This window comes from Loxodonta africana, chromosome 9 (genome assembly GCF_030014295.1).
Source record: "Loxodonta africana isolate mLoxAfr1 chromosome 9, mLoxAfr1.hap2, whole genome shotgun sequence".
Classification (NCBI taxonomy): Eukaryota; Metazoa; Chordata; class Mammalia; order Proboscidea; family Elephantidae; genus Loxodonta; species Loxodonta africana.
The window spans coordinates 9010958-9032124 of NC_087350.1; the positions used below are offsets into that span (position 1 = coordinate 9010958).

At 47.3% G+C, this 21167-nt stretch overlaps 1 protein-coding gene across 1 annotated transcript in view; it reads right to left on the reverse strand.

Annotated features, from left to right (window-relative positions):
- Positions 1-2199: 2199 nt before the first annotated feature.
- ROR2 (receptor tyrosine kinase like orphan receptor 2) overlaps positions 2200-21167 on the reverse strand; it is a 349860-nt gene continuing 330892 nt past the window's right edge. Inside the window, exons 5-9 of the mRNA XM_064290957.1 lie at positions 20860-20987; positions 15685-15999; positions 13776-14021; positions 9760-9962; positions 2200-4777 (exon numbers count right to left, since the gene is read on the reverse strand). Coding sequence (XP_064147027.1) covers positions 3332-4777; positions 9760-9962; positions 13776-14021; positions 15685-15999; positions 20860-20987 — 2338 coding nt within the window. The 3' untranslated portion in view covers positions 2200-3331. The remainder of the gene's footprint in view (positions 4778-9759; positions 9963-13775; positions 14022-15684; positions 16000-20859; positions 20988-21167) is intronic.

Genomic DNA, 21167 nt, shown 5'->3' on the forward strand with positions numbered 1-21167 from the left:
GCTACGTGAATCAAGAGAAACCTTGTGGTCTTGCCTGCCTGTCTTGGGATTCATCAATCTTCACACTGTAAACAAGAGCACTGCTCTCTGACCTGCCAATCTTGTGTTCACCAGCCCCTGCGGATACATGAATCAGGAGAAGCCTCTAGCCCGATTCACAGACTTGAGACATTCCTACCTCTAGAATAGTGTGAGCCATTTCCTTATATAAATCTCTCTCTCTATATATATATATATTTATATGCTTTACTGGTTTTGCTTTTCTAGAGAGCCCAGCTGAAGACAATGGTACAACTGGCATTTATTTGAATCATTAAATTTAGCTAAAATCAATTGTTCTGGAACATCCCAACGAAATCATTATCCTTCAATTGTGGAAATGTTAGAAGTTCAATAGTCTTCCTAAAGATGCATCAGGATTTTACAGTCAGAATGTAGCAAAAATTGTATTTAGGAAGAAAAAAAAAATTCCCCCAAATCAAAACAACCTCCTCCACTCCATCAAAAAACACTCTAAATGTTTTCTTACAGACTCAGCTACTGTAGCTCCGGGTGTCCATCAGGTGGAGCCCACATTCAGACTTGGGGACTGAGGATGGTAAACTGAGGTGGTAGAAGCTCACTCTCTCAGCAGGGGCTTGTGGAGAAAGCAGCCAAAGGGCTATTTCACTCTTCTCAGTTTCAGGTCTCAGGTGAATGGTTAACCTGTCAGGTGTGCCAAACTAGAGATAAAGTTCCTTTTTCAGATTAGTGGCAGTGAGCAGTAACTACATTGAACCATCTGAACCACCTTTGCCTGGTGAAGGCTGACCAGGAGGCTCCTGATTCTTACCCCAATCACATTACTTCCTTTCAATGAGTAGAGAAGCATCCGTCTCATTTTAGGATATATATTAAAACATTGTATTTGTGTGTGTGAATCTATCCATGAGCAATACTATGCCACAGAAGTAGGGTAAGGGGAGGAAAGGATAAACTAGGAGTTAGGGTAGAACGGGGTGGAGCTGTCAAGAAGAATGACCTCCTACCCCCACTCTGTGAGGACCCAGTATGGAGGATGTGCTCTAAATGAGGATATTTGCCATCAAAAAGGGGTCTCTCTTTCTCCCCCACTCAAAAAAAGCCATGGGACAAAACCAGTTCGTGATCCCATCAGCTACACCACAGTGGGAGTCAATCGGTGTTGAACTTCAGGGGTAAAAGAACAGTCTGATTGTGGATTTCCTGATGTGAAATGTGCTCCCGCCCCATGAAATGGTGTCCTAAGAGTCCAGGTGATTCTCTACATCAGCAGGGCTCTGTGAGAGGTCCCCAACCAGCATCATCAGCATGTTCTAGGAGCTTGTTAGAAATGCACATTCTCAACCCTGCCCAGACCCCCTGAGCAAGAAGCGTAGTACTTGGTGTACACCCCAAGGCATTCTGACGCAGGCTAAAGAACTACTGCTTCATGTAGTCTTACCTGTCTGTAGAGTTCTGGAACCCATTCCCATTAGCATGGGCTACTTCCTGAGTGACAGTGGGGTGAAGGGCTGGGCCCTGGTGGCAGCAGGGGCAGTTTACTGGCTGGCAGAAACACCTGCAGCACCCATTCCAGGTTGTGGCTGTATTACAGCGTCCCCTCCTCTGACTAGAAGTCCTAAAGCCACTGATCCCCCACGTGTAGCCTGGCGCTGGTGTAGCTTGGCCTGGATGTAGCCTGGCGCAGGTGTAGCTTGGCCTGGGTGTAGCCTGGTGTGGGTGTAGCCTGGTGCAGGTGTAGCGTGGCTCGGGTGTAGCCTGGCCCAGCCTGCTGCACTGCAGATGGGGTGAGGGAGCAGGCAGGCCCAGGAGAACCATGAACAAGGTCCACCTCCACCCAGCCCAGCCTCACTTCAGGGCCTGAGAAGTGCCAAGTTTCAGGTCTACAAACATCAGGGTTTTTGAGGCCTTAGGAGGGACACAGGCTTAAAACCAAAGACCATCTTCATATCATTTGCAATTAACATACACTCATAACAAGAGAAAAGCAGTACAACTTATTTCCATGACTTTTCTGCCAATGCAATTCAAATTGAAATGGAGTTGCTGGTCCTGGAGAAAGCTCCCCAGCCTCCGAGAGGGCAGGGCAAAAACAGCACACCACTCTGCCACCCACTTCACTCAGCAAACCTCTTCTGCTTGCTCACAGTCCTGTACAATCCACAGGAGACCCAACCAAACGTTCTGTTTTGCTTTATTAGATACAGCAGGTGTGGGATTTACAACTGAGATCTATACATGTGCTGGCTACAGACGGTGTACCTGTGGGCCTTTCTCTAGCAAGAGTTTTGAAATGCATGGACCTCATCTACACACGGTACAAAAAAAGCAAACCAAAATACAATCAGATGGCCTCCTGAAGTGACAGCATGAAGAGTTAAATTACCAAGTCATTAGTTTAAGACCAAAATACTTCAGTGAAAATGGCATACAAAAAACAAACAAACATATAAATTACATTTAAGGTCTGTACATGAGTCTTAAAAAAAAAATAACAATACTGTGTTCTGTACAATATTGCTTCTTTTTAACATCCCAAATTCAAGAAACACCTTCTCTTGAATTCCAGAAAAGTGGGAAAAATGCACGTGAAGTATAATTAAAATCATTTCACAAAAATACAAAATTGTGTCAGTTTTCTCAAAGGCACTTAAAAAAAACACACACACACAGGAAACTTCCACTTCAGAAGCCCTTTTCTCATTGGTCCCCAGCACGTGGCAGAATGGCAGCACCCTGTTCTGGCCAATCTTTGGCTGGCAAATGGAAAACATGAGTGGCAGCGGGGCAGCAGAGAGAAACCGAGCTTCCTGCATCCTCAAATAAACCAAAATGCCAGTGCTGAAAATCTCACAATGGCAGGTGTCATTTTGTTGCCTTTTGCAGGCGAGTTCTGCAACATCCATATACAATATGGAGTGAAGACACGACCTTATTTTCTTTCAAAGCGTACGCAAGTGCTCATTGCTGAGCTACCATTGGGATCAACACAGGTGGCTTAAAAAATGTGTCATGCTGCTGGGTTGTCCGCCCCCTCTGGCTTAGGCACGACTGGTTAAAATATCCACCAACCAAACAGGCAGCAGGCAGCAGCACCTTGCATCAGAGCAGCCTCTCGCACGTAAATGACAAGAGCAAAGCAATACGTGGCACCATCAAGTCTACAGAAAGGCCCACCAGGACTCACGCTCACATGACAGCTGCATTTTGTGCCTTCTCCTGGAGGTGATATTTCTGACAAAGGGGCTGATCACGGGTCCCTGGGGTATCCCAACTGGGCTTTTCTCCCAGCTGGGGATCCTGGGACCCCTCAGGCTTCCAGCTGCACCTCAGCCTCCTCCATCTGCAGGGTGTCGTTGTCTCCCAGCAGCTCTGTCTCTGGCACAGAGCCTTCCTCCACCTCCTCCGCTTCTGGCACAGGATTCTGGACCACATCTTCTGGAACGTTCTGAGTATCCTCGGCACTCTCAGAGAGCAGGGCCGCCCTGTCGGCCACCGATGTGTTGGAAGGTGCCGTGGTGACATAGCCTGTGCTGGTCGAGCCACTGCCACTGTGATGGGAGCCTGGTTTGGGGACCATCTGGGGGGGCACCTGCTGAGGGGCCATTTGCATTGGGATCTGAACGGGATAGAAGTTGGGCAGGTAGGCTCCGTAGGCCGGCATCGGCTGGTACCCATTGACGGGGATGTAGAGCTGGGGTGGGGGCACCATGGGTCTGATCTGGCCCTTCATGGGGATGAACTGGGGCTGTGGAAAGGGCTGGGCCTTCTGCTTGGGCCCCACGTAGCGCGTGTTGCTCACATTGCTCACAGGGCTGGTGCTGAGGGAGCTCGTCTGTGTGGTGTTGCTGGCGCCCGAGGTCTGTGCCGAGCTGTTGTAGTTGGAGAGGTTCCCCCAGGCTCTGAGCCTACTGTGGATATCCTTGAACCGCGGCCGACGGCTGGGGAACTCATTCCAGCACTCGATCATCAGGGCGTATACCCAGGCAGGGCAGTCGTCTGGGCAGGGCAGCACCTGGCGGTTGCGGATCATCTCTACCACGTCCTGGTTGGAGTAGCCACAGTATGGCTGCAGGCCGTAGCTGAATATCTCCCACAAAACCACACCATAGGACCATATGTCCGAGTCGATGGAAAACTTGCCGTACATGATGGCCTCTGGGGACATCCAGCGGATGGGCAGGAGCGAATTCCCCACCAGCTTGTAGTAATCAGCTGAGTACACTTCACGGAAGAGGCCCAGGTCTGAGATCTTCACATTCAGCTTGTCGAACACGAGGACGTTGCGGGTGGCTAGGTCCTTGTGTACCACGTGGTGGCTGGATAGATACTCCATCCCTGCTGCAATCTGGGCAACAACGTGAACAAAGTCAGGGGGTTCCAGGGCAGACTTGACAGTCCGGTCATTGTCAGTGCTGCCCACGTCCGAGTGTGGTGAGCGCATGACCAGAAACTCATGCAGGTCACCGTGGGTGCAGTAGCTGAAGACCATGCTGATGGGCTGGTCTTTGGTCACTATCCCCAGCAGGCAGACGATGTTGGGGTGCTGGAGCCTTGACCGCATCATAGCTTCATGCTTGAACTCCTCCCGGAGGGGCACCTCCGCTTTGTCCTTGAGCGTTTTGATGGCGACAGCCTGGGTCTGCTCCCCCGGCGCGGAGCCAAAGAGGTGGCCTTTGTAGACTTTCCCGAATCGGTCTTCTCCCAGCTCCTCCATGAACCGCACTGTGGACAGGCTAATCTCTTTGAGCTTGGCCTGGCGAGAAGGAAAAACTCAATGAATCATTTCTGTCACTGCAACACCAGTTGGGAGGGGGCTCAGAGGGGCCAAGCACAGGGGTTGACATGGCCAACACAGCCAGGTGGCCCCCCAGCATAGACCCTGCAGGAGACCTAATCGTCCTGCTTCTCCCAGGTTCCACCTGCCCCATATGCTGCTCTTTGATTCATCTTATGTGTACAGATTCACAAACACACACGCACACCACAGCCAGGATTCACCACCAGCTGGCCCAAAGTCACCCTGCACTCTTGGCTCTGTCCCCTCCTCCTAGGGCCTCCCCTTCGGTTACCCCGTATCACCCAAAATGAGCTCCAAACACCTCTGCTTGTCACAGCGAGATGCAGTGTCTTTTTATGAACCCCACAGTACGCTTCCCCCAACATCTTTTCTGTCAGGATATAGTCATCTTTAGAGAGTCCCAGCCAGTTTTACAGATGGTCCCTGCCTCATGGCTCCTTCTTGATGAGACTCGACTAGGTGCCTTTTTGGCAAGAGTGTCACACAGGTGACACTGAATCCCACAGAAGCTTGCACCTCCTGGCCTCTAGGACATCCCACTCCTTCTGTGCGTCTGGCCTGGGTCCTCCTGGGAGGCTCCTTGGCCTCTGTGGAGGCCAGGGGAGCTCTGTAGTCTCCTCACTGTCCAGGCCTGTCCCACACCAGCAAACATTCAATGACCCTGTGGCTAAAGAGCTGAATGGGTTGACTCTCTCCCTGACACCCTGAAAAGCTCCTTGAGGCCAGGATAGGAATGATCTCCCCGCAAAACTTGCAATTACTATATGTTTCTTTTCACTTAAGGTGGCGTGGTTGTGACGTGTTTTCTTATTTTATATTTCAGTGTATTCTCGTCATCATAAAAACTCTTAAGAAGGGGCTCACCCTTCAGTGGTGGTCTGTGTTCCTACCTTTTTGAAAACTGTTATTCTAAAAACCCTAAAGAAGATTGGAATAGAAGGGAAATCCTTCAGTATGACTCAGGGCATATATAAAAAGCCAATGGCCAACATTATACTTAATGGAGAAAGACTAAGAGCTTTCTCCTTGAAATTGAGAACAAGACAAGGATGCCCACTCTCACTGCTTTTATTCAATATTGTGTTAGAAGTCCTAGTCAGAGCAATAAGACAAGAAAAAGTAATACAGATTGGAAAGGTATACAGATTGGAAAAGAAGTAAAATTATCTCTATTTGTGGATGATATGATCCTATATAGAGAAAATCCCAAAAGAGTCCACAAGAAAACTTCTAGAGCTAATAGAGGAATTCAACAAAGTTGCAGGATATGAGGTCAATAAACAAAAATCAGCTGGGTTTTTAAACACCACCAGTGAGAAAGGGAAATTAGGGGAACAATTCCATTTACATAGCATCTAAAAGAATAAAATACACAGGAATAAATCTAACATTGCTGAAAGAGATTAAAGAAGACTTAAATAAATAGAAAGATGCTCCATGTTCATGGACTTGAAGATTTAATATTAAGATGTCAATGCTACCCAAAGCAATCTATAGATTCAATGCAATTCCAGTCAAAATTCCAACAGCCTTCTTTACAGAAAAAGAAAAATCAGTTCTCAACTTTATATGGAATGGCAAGAGGCCCCAAATTGCTAAAGTAATATCGAAAGAGAAGAACAAATTAGGAAGACTCAAACTTCCTGATTTTAAAACACACAGTAATCAATACAGCTTGGTACTGATATAACAACAGACACATAGACCAATGGCATAGAATTGAGAGTCTAGAAATAAACCCACACATCTATGGTCAAATGATTGACAAGGGTGCTGAGTCCATTCGGTGGGGAAAGAAGAGTCTCTTCAATGAATGGTGCTGGGAAAACTGGATTTCCACATGCAGAAAAATGAAATAGGATACATGTGTCACACCATACACAAAAACCAATTCAAAATGGATTAAGGACCTAAATGTGCAAACTAAAACCATAAAATTCTTAGAAGAACAAGCAGGGGCAATGCTGTCAGGCCTACCTTTCAACAATGGATTATCTAATATAATAACAGAAGCAAAATAATAACAAACAGCAAAAGATGAAATAAATAAATGGGACTTTATAAAAATAAAAAACTTTTCTTCATCAAAAGACTTATCAAAAAAAAAGGAAAGACCTGGTAGATAGTCTACCGCCTGGAAGAAAACCTTTAGAAATCACATAGCTGACAAGAATTTAATAACCAAAATATATATAAATCTTTGAGAACACAAAAACACAAATATCCCATTTATAAAACGGCCAAAGGACTTGAACAGACATTTCACCAAAGAGAGTGTTCAAATGGCCACCAAACACATGAAAAGATGCTTAGTGGCATTAGCCATCAGAGGCATGCAAATCTCAATCACAATGAGATACCATTTCACTCCCACCTGGATGACTACGATTAAAAAAAAAGAAAATAACAAATGTTAGTGAGGATGTGGGAAATTGGAACCCTCATTTGTTGTTGGTGGGAATGCAAAATGGTACAGCCACTGTGGAAAACAGTGTGGCATGTCCTCAAAAAACTAAAAATAGAACTACCACATTACCCAGCAATTCCACTCCTAGGTATACACCCAAAAGACTTGAAAGCGGAGACTCAGACACCTGTACGCCAATGTTCATTGAGGCACTATTCACAATAGCCAAAAGGTGGGAACTACCTAAATGCCCATCAACAGATGAATGGATAAACAAAATGTGGTACATACATACAATAGGATACTACTCAGCCTGCAGGAGAAATGAAGTCTTGATACAGGCTACGGTAAGGACAGAGCTTGACGACATTATGCTGAGCAAAATAAGCCAATCACAAAAGGACAAATACTGTGTGACCTCACTTACACAAAAAGACAAGAAAAGGCAAAGTACAGAGGCCAAAGTCTATTAGTGGTTATTGGGGATGGGAGGGAGGGGGAAAAGGAGGCTTAACAGTGATGGAAAAATCACATTGATGAAGCGTAGGGCTGCACTGCTGATTACTGTAACCCCTGTCAGTAAGTTGTGCACCTGTAAGAACTTGAATTGGCACAAGTTAAGTGATAAGTATATTTTTAACAACGACAGAAAAAAAGAAGAGTATCCGCTGAGGCTGCTTATGTACGACCAAATGCCTTGTGGAATTTGGTTCCTTGGTTCGGAGGTTTAGGTTCATGGTTTCACGGGACATCCCGGTTAACCGGCCTAATATCGTGTTCAGTACTTCTGTTCAACCTCCTAGTTCGTTGTGTAGTGTCTGAGGTCTTGAAAGCTTGCAAGCAGCCATCCAAGGCATGAAAATTGGTCTCTATTCGCCCGGAGCAAGAGAGGAAGTAGAGGGGTCAGGAATAGGAAGAGGACATGGAATGTTTAGCTAACTGCCTCCATGAGCAACTGCTTCCTCTGCCATGAGACCAAAGAACTGGATGGTACCCAGCTACCATTACTGAACATTTTGGCCCAAGATTCCATGGAAGAATCCTTATTAAGGGGGGAAGGGGGATAAGCAGAACAGAATTTCAATTCTTGATCATTCTAGACTTCAGAAAGCCTAGACTGCAGACTGTCTGAAACGACTGTCTTAAGATGATCTTTAAACCAAAAATACCCCCTGAAGTCTTCTTAAAACCAATTAGTTTAACTTAACTAGGAAAAACGGCCTGCCTCAAGCATCATGCAGTTTTAAGAACTATCTAGAGATCGAATTGATAACAGCAACTTGAAAGGATAGATAAGAATCTTGGGGGGCAGTGAGTTTATGTTAATGAGGGAAGAACAACTCAGAGAAGGAAGGTGAGAATGGCTGCACAACTCAAAGAATGTAATCAGTGTCACTAAATGGTTCAGGCAGAAACTGTTGAGCTGGTGTTAGGTTTTGCTGTGTACATTCTCAACAACAAAATAAATAAAATTTAGAAAACAAAACTATTATTCTATCCTTCCCTAAAAAACAAAACAAAGCAAAACCACTCCACCCCAAAACACCAGAAACTGGCTCCCAGTGCCCTGAAAAAGGCCACATTGAACCAGAGATTGTGGGGGCAACTTGAGCCTACGTCTTTTTCTGTCGTCTTCTGGGGAATGCTGAGGCGTCTGAACAGTCAACACAGCTAACCTGGGCTCACCCTGGCAGCACCAATCCAGTTAGAGAGAGAAGCCCAGGGCTCTGTGAATTCCCAACACTCCTGCCACTTGTTTTCAAAGGGCACAAATATCCTGTTGAATTTTAGAGAAATAACTGGCAAAGGGAATGACAGTTTAAAAAGAAATCTGTGTCATCTATCAAGGAGTCCATGAGTGGCACAAAGAGGTAAGCACTCAGCTACTAACGGAAAGGTTGGTGGTTTGAATCTACCAGAGGGGCCTGGGAAGAAAGGCCGGGTGATCTGCTTCTGAAAGGTCACAGCCATGAAAACTCTACAGATGGAACCCAGATTTTCTGGAGCCACGGAGGCTGAATGAATCCCTGAAACAACTGCCCTGAGATAATCTTTATACCTTCAGTCAAAAAATATCTCCTGAAGTCTTCTCAAAACCAAATAGCATTATGCTCTTTTAAGGTCTATCTATATAGGATCATATAGATAACAGCAACTTGGAAGATGAGGTTGGAACCTTAGTGGGCAGTGAGTTTATGTAGATGGGGGAGGAGCAACTCAGAAAAAGAGGGTGAGAATGGCTGCACAACTTGCAGAATGTAATCAATGTCACTGAACTGTACATGTAGAAACTGTTGACTTGGTGTATGTCTTGCTGTGTATATTCTCAACAACAACAAATAAATTATTAAAAAAAAAAAAAAAACCCTATGGAGCACAGTTATACTCTGAAGTATATGGGGTCACCATGAGTCGGAATCCACTCAAGAGCAACTGGTCTTTTGGTTATCAGGGAGCACACAGGTAACCAGTCACCAGAGAGAGGTTAAACATGAAAGAACTGCCTCTTGAAACACATAAGCACAGAGACCTGTTTGTGCTGGTTAATGAGAGGCATTTCCATGTCTTGGCTGGGCGATGCCATCAGCTGCCTTCGCTGTGGCGTGGATGCTGAAGCCTTCTGCTTATTCCGGCACATGCAGACCAAGAAGAAGAGGCAGGCAATCACCAAGGGTATTGCAATGCTTGGAACCAGTATGTAGAGGATTCCCATTTTGCTGCTGTCTCGGGGACCTGTGAACAAGAAGGGTTTCATGATTTTCCAGAAAAGTCCCCTTCAACGCTCAAAGGCCTCCACCACCCCACCCCCTACCTCTAACTAAAATATTTAAATGCAAGTGGGCAAAACTGCATGCTGAACCTAAAAAAAAAACACCCAATGCACCTAAAAATGAACATATCGCTGTACATCTTTGAAACACAACCCAAAACTGCCCACTATGGAAAAAAACTGGCATATACGGTATAAAAAACAACTGAACTCTAAAGGTTATCAGTATTAAATATTAACAATAACCACACTTGCTTTTCTCTCTCTCCTAGCGCAGGAACACCACTGGAAATAGGTGCTCTGTCCTACTGAACTTTGACTGAACTCTCCTTAGCCACCAACATGCTGATGAAACACATTGATACCCTTGCCCTCAGTGAATGAGACTCAGTACTAGGAATACCAGTGGTCCTTTTCGTCAGTGAACATTTTAGTGTTTTTCAAATTTGTGCATAACCATGGCATATCCTTTTAAGATAATAATTAAAAGCACACTTGATACACGAGAGCCTGTCAGTCTGCAGTGCCACGGATTACCCCATACTCCACACGGGCACAGGGGTTCTTAAAGAACAGTGTGAGGATGTGCAGTCAGGGTAAGGCTTCCAGGCCTCTTCATCTGCCACAGTGAAAAGCAACACTTGAAGTGGCATTTTGTCTCCCTCTACAGGATATGCAGGAAGTCACATTCTCTGTCACATGAAGGACCCAGGTACCATGTGGCCATCCTGGCATGCCAAAGCCAGGGCATTCAGGGTTCTGCGCTGGACAGGGTGGAGGGTGGGCCTCCGTCTGGTGCCTGACTACCTGGAGCAGGCAAACACATCAAAGGAACTCCATTTCAAGAGCAGATGGTGTGATTTAAGGGCTGTAGGTGGTAAAAGACAGGTTACCTAAAGGACCACATTCCCACTCTGTAGGGAACCACAGGGGTCCCTGTGAGCAGACTCCTCCTCAACCTGAATAATGACACCAGGTAGAGACACACCTATGGCTAGTGAACAATGAGCTCTTCATCTGGAGGCACGTCAGTGATTGTTGTCAAGGTGACATCTGAACGGGTTAAATCAGGCCTGAGGTGAACACTCCACTGCCACCTTAGTGAAAAAACCACTCTATTCCAAACTGAGTCTTGTTCCTCTGTGTCCCCCAAAACACAATAAAATGACAAACGAAGCTCTCCTGGCCCCTCCAAGCAGGTTCATGTAAGGAGAGGCAGTAGAGACTCCAGCTCACTCTTCATTATTGCTGGGGGGAGAGTCCAAGTCCCTCATGCCAAGATCAGAGACCTGAGTGCTGTGGGATCCCATGGATGGTCATTTATTTATTTTTCTAAAATTTAAACTGCTTAAAAAAACTGTAATATCCCAGAAATATGGGCTTTAGAAAGTGAATATTCTTAATAAGCATTTTTGCCAAAGGCTATTGTTAACAAGTTGGTGTTCACCTAACTTTCTCTGTATATTTTAGGTTGAACTACATAAAATAAGCAATATTCAACTACTTTGGGATAACGGAATTATTAGGTTCATACGGTTTTTTAAACAGAATTTTAAATGGAATTGATTTTTAATAGAATCACAGCATCTGTATATTTCTCTCCTGGTCTTACGGCTTAATAATAATACCTAAGACAATGTTTCACGTCAGACCATATAGAGCTGTGAAACCTTTATCATAGCTGCGTGATATTTCATTGTATGGATGTGCGTCAACTCTCCTATCCAGCCACCTGTCGATACACAATCTGTCTCATATTAGCTATGACAAATAGTTCTGCAATGAATACTCTGCATTTCTTCCGTATAGCTGCAAATATTTCTGCAATGTAAGATTTCTAGAATTGCAAAAGGACATAATATTCATTCTTTATGTGTTACTTTTAATTATAAAAGTGATACCTGCTCATTGTAAACACATCTTATATTTGAACATCTCTGAAGGTCATGGGAAACCACTGCTAAGAGTTTGGAGTGTGTCTTCCCAAAATGTCATCCACAAGTTACAGGTGCCTGTGTGTACTCAGGAGCCCTGGTGGCGCAGTGGTTAAGAGCTCAGCTGCTAACCAAAAGGCTGCAAGTTCGAATTCACCAGCCACTCCATGGAAACCCTGTGGGGCAGTTCTACTCTGTCCTATAGGGTTGCTATGAGTAGGAATCGACCAGCAGCAATGGATTGGGTTTGGTCTTTAGTGTGTATTCACACACAGGCATGCATGCCTTTCACTTTTTTTTTTTTTTTAACCAAAAAACCGACCTAACACAACTCTCACCCTACAACTTGATTTTGTTGCTTAAAGGACACCGTGGGAAGCCTCCCTTGCAAGTCTCATCGTTTTAAACAGCTGCGGCATTTCATAGAGTAGACAAGCTATTATGGAACTATTGACAGATAATTTTATTCTTAAAATTTACCCAGTAAATTGCACAAAAAAAAGTGCAATAAATAAACATTCTTGAAAAGTGGCACGTGAATGGCTGAGTCAAAGGGGCTGCCAAATTTGGAACTGCCAAATTATGCTTCAGGAAGGTAACTGACACCAGCTGGTATTCCCAACGACAGGAGGGTGGAGGCAGTCGATGGCCATATGAGTAACACCGCTGGGATGAGTTTCCCTGGTGATCGGTGAGCCTCAACGTGCTTCACCGACTCACTTCTCTTTACCACTTGTCTCACGGAAATTTCCCACAAAGCCACTGCCTCCAGGTTCCAAAATGTAAGACACAGAAGCCAAGCCTCAACTATCCAGACTGCCTGGAGCCAGTGAAACATAAATGAGTGAAATAAAGAGATAGTAATGATTTTAAAAAAGGATTCAATCATTAACCTCATGCTCTTCTCCTACTGATAGCAGAAACAGAGAAACTTGTAGGGAACACTGTTAAGAGACTTGAATTCTATTTTCTCTCGACTCTACCGAGTTCATGTGTTAAAACTGAGAAGATGTGGGAAGCTCAAAAGCTTGCTTGGGGGGTGTGCAGGGAGCAGCAGGTGTTCTGTACCCAACTAGTCCCTGGGTGGAGCCCGGGCGGCACGGTGGTTAAGCGCTCAGCTGCTAACCAAAAGGTTGGCCATTGGGATCTACGAGGCGCTCCTTGGAAACTCTATGGGGCAGTTCTACTCTGTCCTATAGGGTCGCTATGAGTTGGAATCGACTCGATGGCAATGGATTTTGTTTTGGTTTTTTAGTTCCTGGGTGGTAGAAATGGTTAAAGCACTCAGCTGCTAAAAGAAAGGCTGGTGGTGGTTTGAGACCACCCAGATGCACTGCGGAAGAAAGATCTGGTGATCTGGTTCTGAAAAATAAGGCACTGGAAACCCCGTGGAGCACAGGTCTACCCTGACACACATGGGGTCGCCAGAAGCCAGAGGTGACAAGACGGCAACTTTTTTTTTTGGTAACAGATGCAGAGCTAAGGAGCTGGTTGCAATGAGAAGCATTTTTACTAATACTGGGAAATCTGTATTCTATAACATTAATGAAAAAAACGAGATACCAAACTAGGTATCCCGAAGTCATACACAGGAAAAAGGTTACAAGAGTGCCCCCAAATGGATCAGTGGTCACACTGGATGGGTGATCTGTACATTATTCTTCAGACTCTTTCATATCTTAAAATGCCCTATGTGACCAGATATTACTTTTATACTCGGGCCACAGATTTACATAAAACATCTAATCATCATGGAGATAAAATGGGTATTACCGTCCCCACTCCACCAGGTGCACCCAACAGTCAACACTTCAAAAAAGAAAGGAAAAAGAGAATACATACTACACGAGGGCACGTCACACAGTTCCCTGCGTACGTTTTTATTCTGGGTGAAGCACCAGGGGCCTTCCATCTGCCCGCCCGGGTTCCGGCAGTAGGCGTGGCCCCCTCCGAGCTCCGGGAAGTCGGTGCTGGACAAGTGGTGGCTGTGGGGGTGCTGCAGGGCCCACGCCTGGCACTGGTGCCCCGACTTGGTGGTGCTGGCAGTCCCTCTGTAATCTGTGCCCGAGCCGTTGTAGCACTGGTGGTCTGCAAGGGGGAGAAGTGTTAGGAGGCCCAAAAGCCAAGGGGGGACAGACCTCCTCTGGGGACACAGATCCCAGCCTTCATCTACTATTTCAGAAACAACAATGCCACTTTAACATGTACCCAAATTGAAGTTTCTCAAAGGTCACAGAATTGTACATAACTTCCAGGAAAGGCCACGTTAAGAGCCATGACTTAATAAAGGCCCAAATCCAAAAATCAAAAAGAGGATGCATCAGGGACGTATAGGGGAAAAAAATCCATCAGAAGTTATTCCAAGGCTTTGGAGCCACTTTTGGGATTCCCCAGGCACCCACATTCCATGCCCCCCCCACCCCAGCATGAGTGATATCAACCCCAACCTCATGCTGGCCCTCCTAGAAACAGAACAAAATGCTGCCAAGAGGAGAGCGAACTCCTGCCCCGGCCCTGCTCTCTCAGGCCTGTCCTTCCCACAGTCACAGATAGCCCTCGGCCACAGGTGAGCGGCAGAAATGTGCTTCTATGGTGGAGACCTAGAACTTTCTCTGAGTCAGATACTGAGGAGCTGCATTTGCTAGACAAAGGCTGACACAGTGTGTCCCATGGACTGGGCACTATTGTAACAACTTTCTAAATATTGCTGTCTTTACTAACTACTGTCAAGCCGCCCCCACTCACGGTGACCACACGCACAACGGCATCAACCCTGTGACCCACAGGCTTCTCACTTGTTGATTTTCAGAAGTAGGTCATCAGGCCTTTCTTCCTAGTCTTAGTCCACTGAAACCTGTTCAGCATCACAGCAACACATCAGTCTCTACTGACAGATGAGTGGTGAGTGTACGTGAGGTGCATTGGCCGGGAATCAAACCCAAGTCTCCCACACGGATGGTGAGAATTCTATCACTGGACCACCCCCAAGTTACAAAACAGTAACTTAGTCAATCTTCGTTTCAACTCGACAACGTTAGTACTGTTATCCTCAGGTTAGCAGCTGGACTCTTAACCACTAGGCCGCCAGGGCTTCCCACGTAATAGGACGGAAATGAAATTTGAGGTTCAAGGAGGCGACCCACTAGAACCACAAAAACAAGCAGGGGGCCAAGCTGGGGTGTGACCCCAGGGATGAATGATCCCCAACCCTATGGCTCTTAACCTCAGTGACCGCACTATTAGAATAGGTGTTTACTAGAATAGGAAAGAGCCCTGGTGGCCCAGTGGTTAAGCACTCGCAGCTAACCGAAAGGTCGGTTAGAACCCACCAGCCCCTAGGTGGCAGTCTGCTTCAGTAAGGCCTTGGAAACCCTATGGGGCAGTTCTCCTCTGTCCTACAGGGTCGCTACAAGTGTGGGAATCAACTCCACGATAGTGGGTTTGTTTTTCTGGATCAGAATAGGGGGAGTCCCTGGGCGTGCAAACGGTAGAAGCACCCTGTTCCTAACTGAAAGGCTGGAGGTTAGAGTAGGCACCTTGGTAAAAAGGCCTGGCAACCTACTTCCAAGATGTCAGCCACTAACACTATTAGGATAAAGGAACCTAGGCTGCGGCACTTCCGCAGTAACTGTGTCCTGCTTAAATGGGCTCTAACAAGCAAAGCACAAAGGGCACTTCGCGCACCGCCCAGCTCCCTGCTGCCCTCGGCCTGGGGGCCGGGAAACCTGGTCCCCGCGCGGCCGGCACTCACAGCGGCCCAGCCTCTCCGCTGGGATGCCGATGCGCATGCAGGTGGCAGCGTCCGGGCTCTCGGGCGGCGGCAGCGCCTCGCACTTGGGTAGCTGCAGCTGCATGAGGATGAGCGGGTTGGAGCGCGCGATCGTGTACTCCTGGCGGCACAGGTCGCTCTCCAGCACCTCGCACTCGTCGCGGCACAGCTCGCGGGGCTTGGGCGCCCGGGACCGCTCGTCGCACAGCGGGAACACAAAGTGGCAGAAGGACGGGATGGCGAACTGGGAGCACTGGTCCGACAGGTGCGTGGAGGTGCCGATCATGGTGAACGCCGCTGCGGAGACAGGCCAGAGCGCCGCGTTAGGGCCCACGGGCGGGGCTCCGTTTGCATCAGACACGGACGGTCCCAGATCTCAGGGCTTCGCTTACAAACATCGGAAACGGGAACAAGCATGAGGAAGACCAGGCTTAAGACATGCCTTCCGTGCCAGGATGATTCCAATTTCTGAAACGCCAGCCCTTTCCTAAGGGCCGACTACACACTGCGGATTTTGCAAGCGCAGGAAAAGGCATTCGAAGCCTCGGGCCTGGAAGAGATCTAGAAGAGGCCCAGGGCAGAGCTGGGGTCTTTCGAACACTCTGGGGTCTACAAGCGAAAGGCCAAGAGAAGACAGGAAGAGAAGGCAGGGCGATGGCAGCGGGTAACCGGCAGGGAGGTGGAGTGAAACCACAAGGGGACATTTGGTAAAACGGACGTACTTCGGGGGTGTGGTGGGCAAAGCAGAAAACCAGTGTGGAGTTTTGTTCAAGGGGGTGGGAGATGGAGAGGTGCAGGGAGCTGCGGGACACACCTGGGTGTTGTGACAGGTGAGAGGAACCAGCAGTAGCTGGAGGAGAATCTGGAGCCGAGGTTGGTCGGTTGGTTTTTAAGAAGGCGTGGAAAGGAACAGGGGACACGGGAAAACCTGAGTCTGTGAGAGAAAGATGGGGGAAAGGCACCAGGTCTGCGCAGGTGACGGTAAACAGGACTCGCGTGGCCGGAGTGTGGACCGCAGGAACACCGGCAGGGGGAGGGCGGGGTGTGAAGGGTCGAAGCCGTGCACCCCTGCCCTCCAGGCCCTCAGCAGTCAGGGCTCAGAGGAACCCATGTGGCAGTCCTGTACCCGCCCCCAGAAGTTCCATCTTGCGTCTATCTGTCTTTCTTCACTAAAAGACCTGCTTATAATGACTTGGACAGCTGAAGGACAGGCCCTTTTGCTCACCCACCTGTGCTCTTTGACAGTGGAGTTATGTAACGCCTGAGACAGTGGAATTTAGTCCTTGGGCTGCACCATCACCGCCCATGACTTGTATTGCCGTACCAGGTATGGCCAGCAGGTGGCACTGCGACCACTCTATCCAAGGAGAGGCCCGCACAGGCACCCACCCCAACATCAACATGTGCAGGCGTTTGTTTTTAATAAGCTAGTGTTGCAGCCCTGTGACTCGGAATCGATGGACCGCCACAGGGTTACAGACTGGAGCCCGGTTCTAGATCTATGTGCATTATGTACTTGATGATCGTTACGAAGTCCTTTCTGGGCCTGTTTCATAAAATGATCCTTGAGACTGCACATTGGGGAATGAAAGTCTGTTTAGTTGTTGTTGTTAGGTGCTGTCCAGTCGATTCCGACTCATAGTGACCCCAGGTACAACAGAATGAAACACTGTCCGGTCCTGAGCCATCCTCAAAGTCGTTGTTATGCTTGAGCACGTTCTTGCCAAAGCCAAAAAAACCAAACCCGTGGCAGTCGAGTTGATTCCAACTCATAGCAGTGCCACAGGACAGAATAGAACTGACCCATAGGGTTTCCAAGGAGCGGCTGGTGGATCTGAACTCCGAACTTCTAGTTAGCAGCCGAGCTCTTAATCACCACACCACCAGAGCTCTGAAAGTGTGTATAAAAGAGCCTATAAAATAGCTTGTCATCTAATTGAGTCCATGCACCACCTACCTACGCTGGCTGGGCTTGGGATTTGGCTTTCAGGCAATGGGTTTGATTTAATGAGCTGAGAGCAGATGGCACGGCTCTAGGCAAGAGGTTCACTGAACTTACCTGGGGCCCCACACCCTGCCAAGTGTCTACCACCTCCTCTAGAGTCCTAGTTCCTTTTAGCAGACAGTGATACTGAGAAACAGAGGTTAAGAGGGTGAGGTACAGGATCTCTGAGAGTTAGTAGAAGAACTGAGTTTTGAACCCAGTGCAATTCTATCAGTTCTGATTGGGTGATTATGGAGAGGGCTGCCGAACAAAATGCAGGCCTTGAAATGGAAGCAGGTAAAGCTTGTTAAAGAATGCCCAGTGTGTAATTCCTCTTGGGGCAATCACCTGATAGGATGTCACAGCTGACCTTTTTAGGGTTCCTCCTAACTGAGGGTTAACAGTTACAAACAGTTAACAAGCTTGGCTGCTAACCAAAAGGTTGGAGGTTCAAGTTCACCCAGAAGTGCCTCGGAAAAAAGGCCTGGCAATCTACTTCCCAAAAAAAAAAACCAGCCATTGACGACCCCACGGAGCACAGGTCTACTCTGGCACACATCCAGTGGCCATCAGTGGGAAATGGCTCCATGGCAGCTTTTTTTCCCCCGAAAGTACAGTTCTGGGTACTGAGGAGATCACACGACTCATTTCTTCAATTTTCATCCACACCCTGAATATCACATGAAGGTTTCTTTGGGCCTGTTCCACGGGAAAGCTTATAAAGTCCCAGAAATCCTTCAATGTGTAATTTGAACCCGGGCTTCAAACTGGTTCTTCTTGGTTCAGTCATGGCTGAGGAAGAGACACTGGAACAAACCCAATTTTTTTGAATTTAGGTGAACTGGAGCCATAACTGGAATGGAGAAAATTATGGGTCAGTCTCCCAGAAACATAATCTCCCTCTTAGGAAACAAGGATTGCGTACGCTTTGCATAGCAACCAAATCTCTTGCCTGTCAGATCGCGCACAGTTGGAGACAGCAACGTTCCACTCAAAGATGGCAGCCAGCCACGTGGCTTGAACGTGTGTCCTTCTTCTGTCCTGGCCATAATCCCATCTCACACATCAGGCTGCCGAAAGGGCTCGCTACACCGAGTCTCCCATCCCAGTTATGGCTCCAGGTCGGTCACTCACACTTTCAACATTCAGGTCTATTCCGGTTTCACTTCATCGGCCATGACTGGACCGGTTCGAACCGGTTAGAAGTCCTGGTTTGAATGAGCACCTGGAGTTCCACTCTCCAAAGAGAACATCTCCACGACTGAATAAATCTTGGACTACTTCCAAATATTTACATTTTTCAAAAAGCCACAAATTTAGAGAATCTTCATTCTAGCCTTTTATTTAAAAACTGGTATAAAATCCAGCTGCTTGGATCCCTGAGTTGTCTGATCCTTTAAAAAATTCCTGAAGAAATAATTGAGGGTTGAGCTTGTGCCTCGAATGACTGCTTGTAAATCACCGGGATGTAAAGGTCACTTAGGAGACTGCATGTGGCATGAAAAACGATACAGAAGAGTAGAAGCTATAGGAATGCATGGCTCGTATTAAGGGGCTGCAACTAACTTTTTTTCTTTAATGGAGCAGAACAGAAAAGAAAAAGCCAAGTGCAACTGCTTTTATTCCAGGTGAACGTCGTTCCAGTTCTGTGAATGTACGTTGGGATATACCGTCTAAGTCGTGATGTGAAGTATCCTTCCGGCAGCATGTTGTGGGCAAAAAAAGTTTGAGAAGGTCTGCTTTAAATGGCATGTAAAGCTCTTCCAGTGACAAATACCAACATTTTCAAAATATTTTCCCACAGGACAAAGAGGACACCTTTCTGGTTCCTGAATGTTCCATTACTGCCTTATCTTTTGCACTGACAGCTCAGGGGGCCCTGTTTTAGCACGGCCAGACAGGCCCTTCCATGACGCTGACCTCAGACTGGGTAGTCTGAGGCTGAAAGGCAAGGTCAGGGGTTGACCTGAATTCAGAGGAGGCTTTCAGTGACACCTGCCTGGGTTTCTAACGTCAGTCCTCATTCTTACCCACTGACCAGGCCAGCCCCTTGCAGCCCCCTCTGCCCTGCTGGAATCCCTTGGGGAGGCTCAGCATCATCACCACGGGATTAAATGTGCAGCCAGGGCTGAGAAGCACCACGTGGAGGATCCCATTACCCTGAGCTGTCCTTGAAAGATTTTTCTTGTTCCTTATGGGGTCAGTGGAGAAAACTGTGTGTTTGTGGGGAGAGTGGTGGCTGAAGGAGGTGTGCTCTGCTGGTCTTTGCTCTTATTTTCTTACCTCTTAAGGACTTTCCCACAAGGGAGACCACACATGGATTTGTAGACATCAGTGCACTGAGGGCTAACAAGCAGCCTGAGAAGTTCTGAGGAGGTTGAGGATGGGCAGCTTCACTTCTAAGCCATCTGCTACCTTTCTCAGCCGTGAACCACATACCTGGAGACCTGACTGTGTCCCCCAGAAAACTGAACACTGAAGGTCTGTGAGCGATGCTGCAGAGAATCTGCCAACACTGCTCCCAAAGAGCAGAAATCAAGCCCAGAGTGGTTTTAACAAGACCCAGCTCAGGGCATTTATAAGAGTCAGGAAATGCAGAGCCAAGGCGAAGCAAATCAGAGCAAATGTCACTGGCCGAAACTGGCAGCACTGAGCTGGCCCTGGGGACAGAGGCCCTGGCCACTCTGTGAGGATGGCACAGCATTTAGGGCCCAAAGAGTTGGGCCAAATTGTGTGTAAAGTATATTCTAAGCCATCTGCGTTTGCTAATTTAAACATACGGGCTAAGAACATTTTAGGGCAAACCCCTGGTGGCACAGTGGATTTGAACTGCTAACCAAAAGGTCAGCAATTCATATCCACCAGCCTCTCCTTGGAAACCGTATGGGGCAATTCTGCTCTATCCTATAGGGTCCCTATGAGTTGGAATCTATTCGACAGCAACAGGCTTGGTTGTTTTTTTACTATGTTAGAACTGCAATTGCTTCCAAAAAATGTCTCTGATTTTCTACTTTGCAAGAGAAAATGAACGGAGATGCATTGCCCGATGAGGGGAACAAGGGCACTAACTGATAGAACACTCATTGATAAAACAGGAAAGCAGCTCCCTTCTGCGCTCCAGCAGGTGGGCTGTGCGATCTCATGATTTGACAGCAAAGGCATGTGGTGCCTACCCGTGATTCGGTTCTCAATCTCCCCCTGCATCTGGAGGGAGTCCACGTAAATGGTCCGGTTCCCGATGAAGCGCGCGCAGGCAATGCCCCGGTAAGGCTGGCAGAACCCATCCTCGTGATAGTCGTCCCTGGTGAAAGACACACAGACAATGCCCGTAAGTGCACTGGCAGGGGTTTAAACATCCCCAGTGTTTTACTGTTTTTAAATCCAGCATCTTACGATACAGCAGTGACACCCCCAAGTTTTTATTCAGATGAGATAAAACATATGTCCCCACAAAAACCTGCGTGTGAATGCTTTGCCAAAA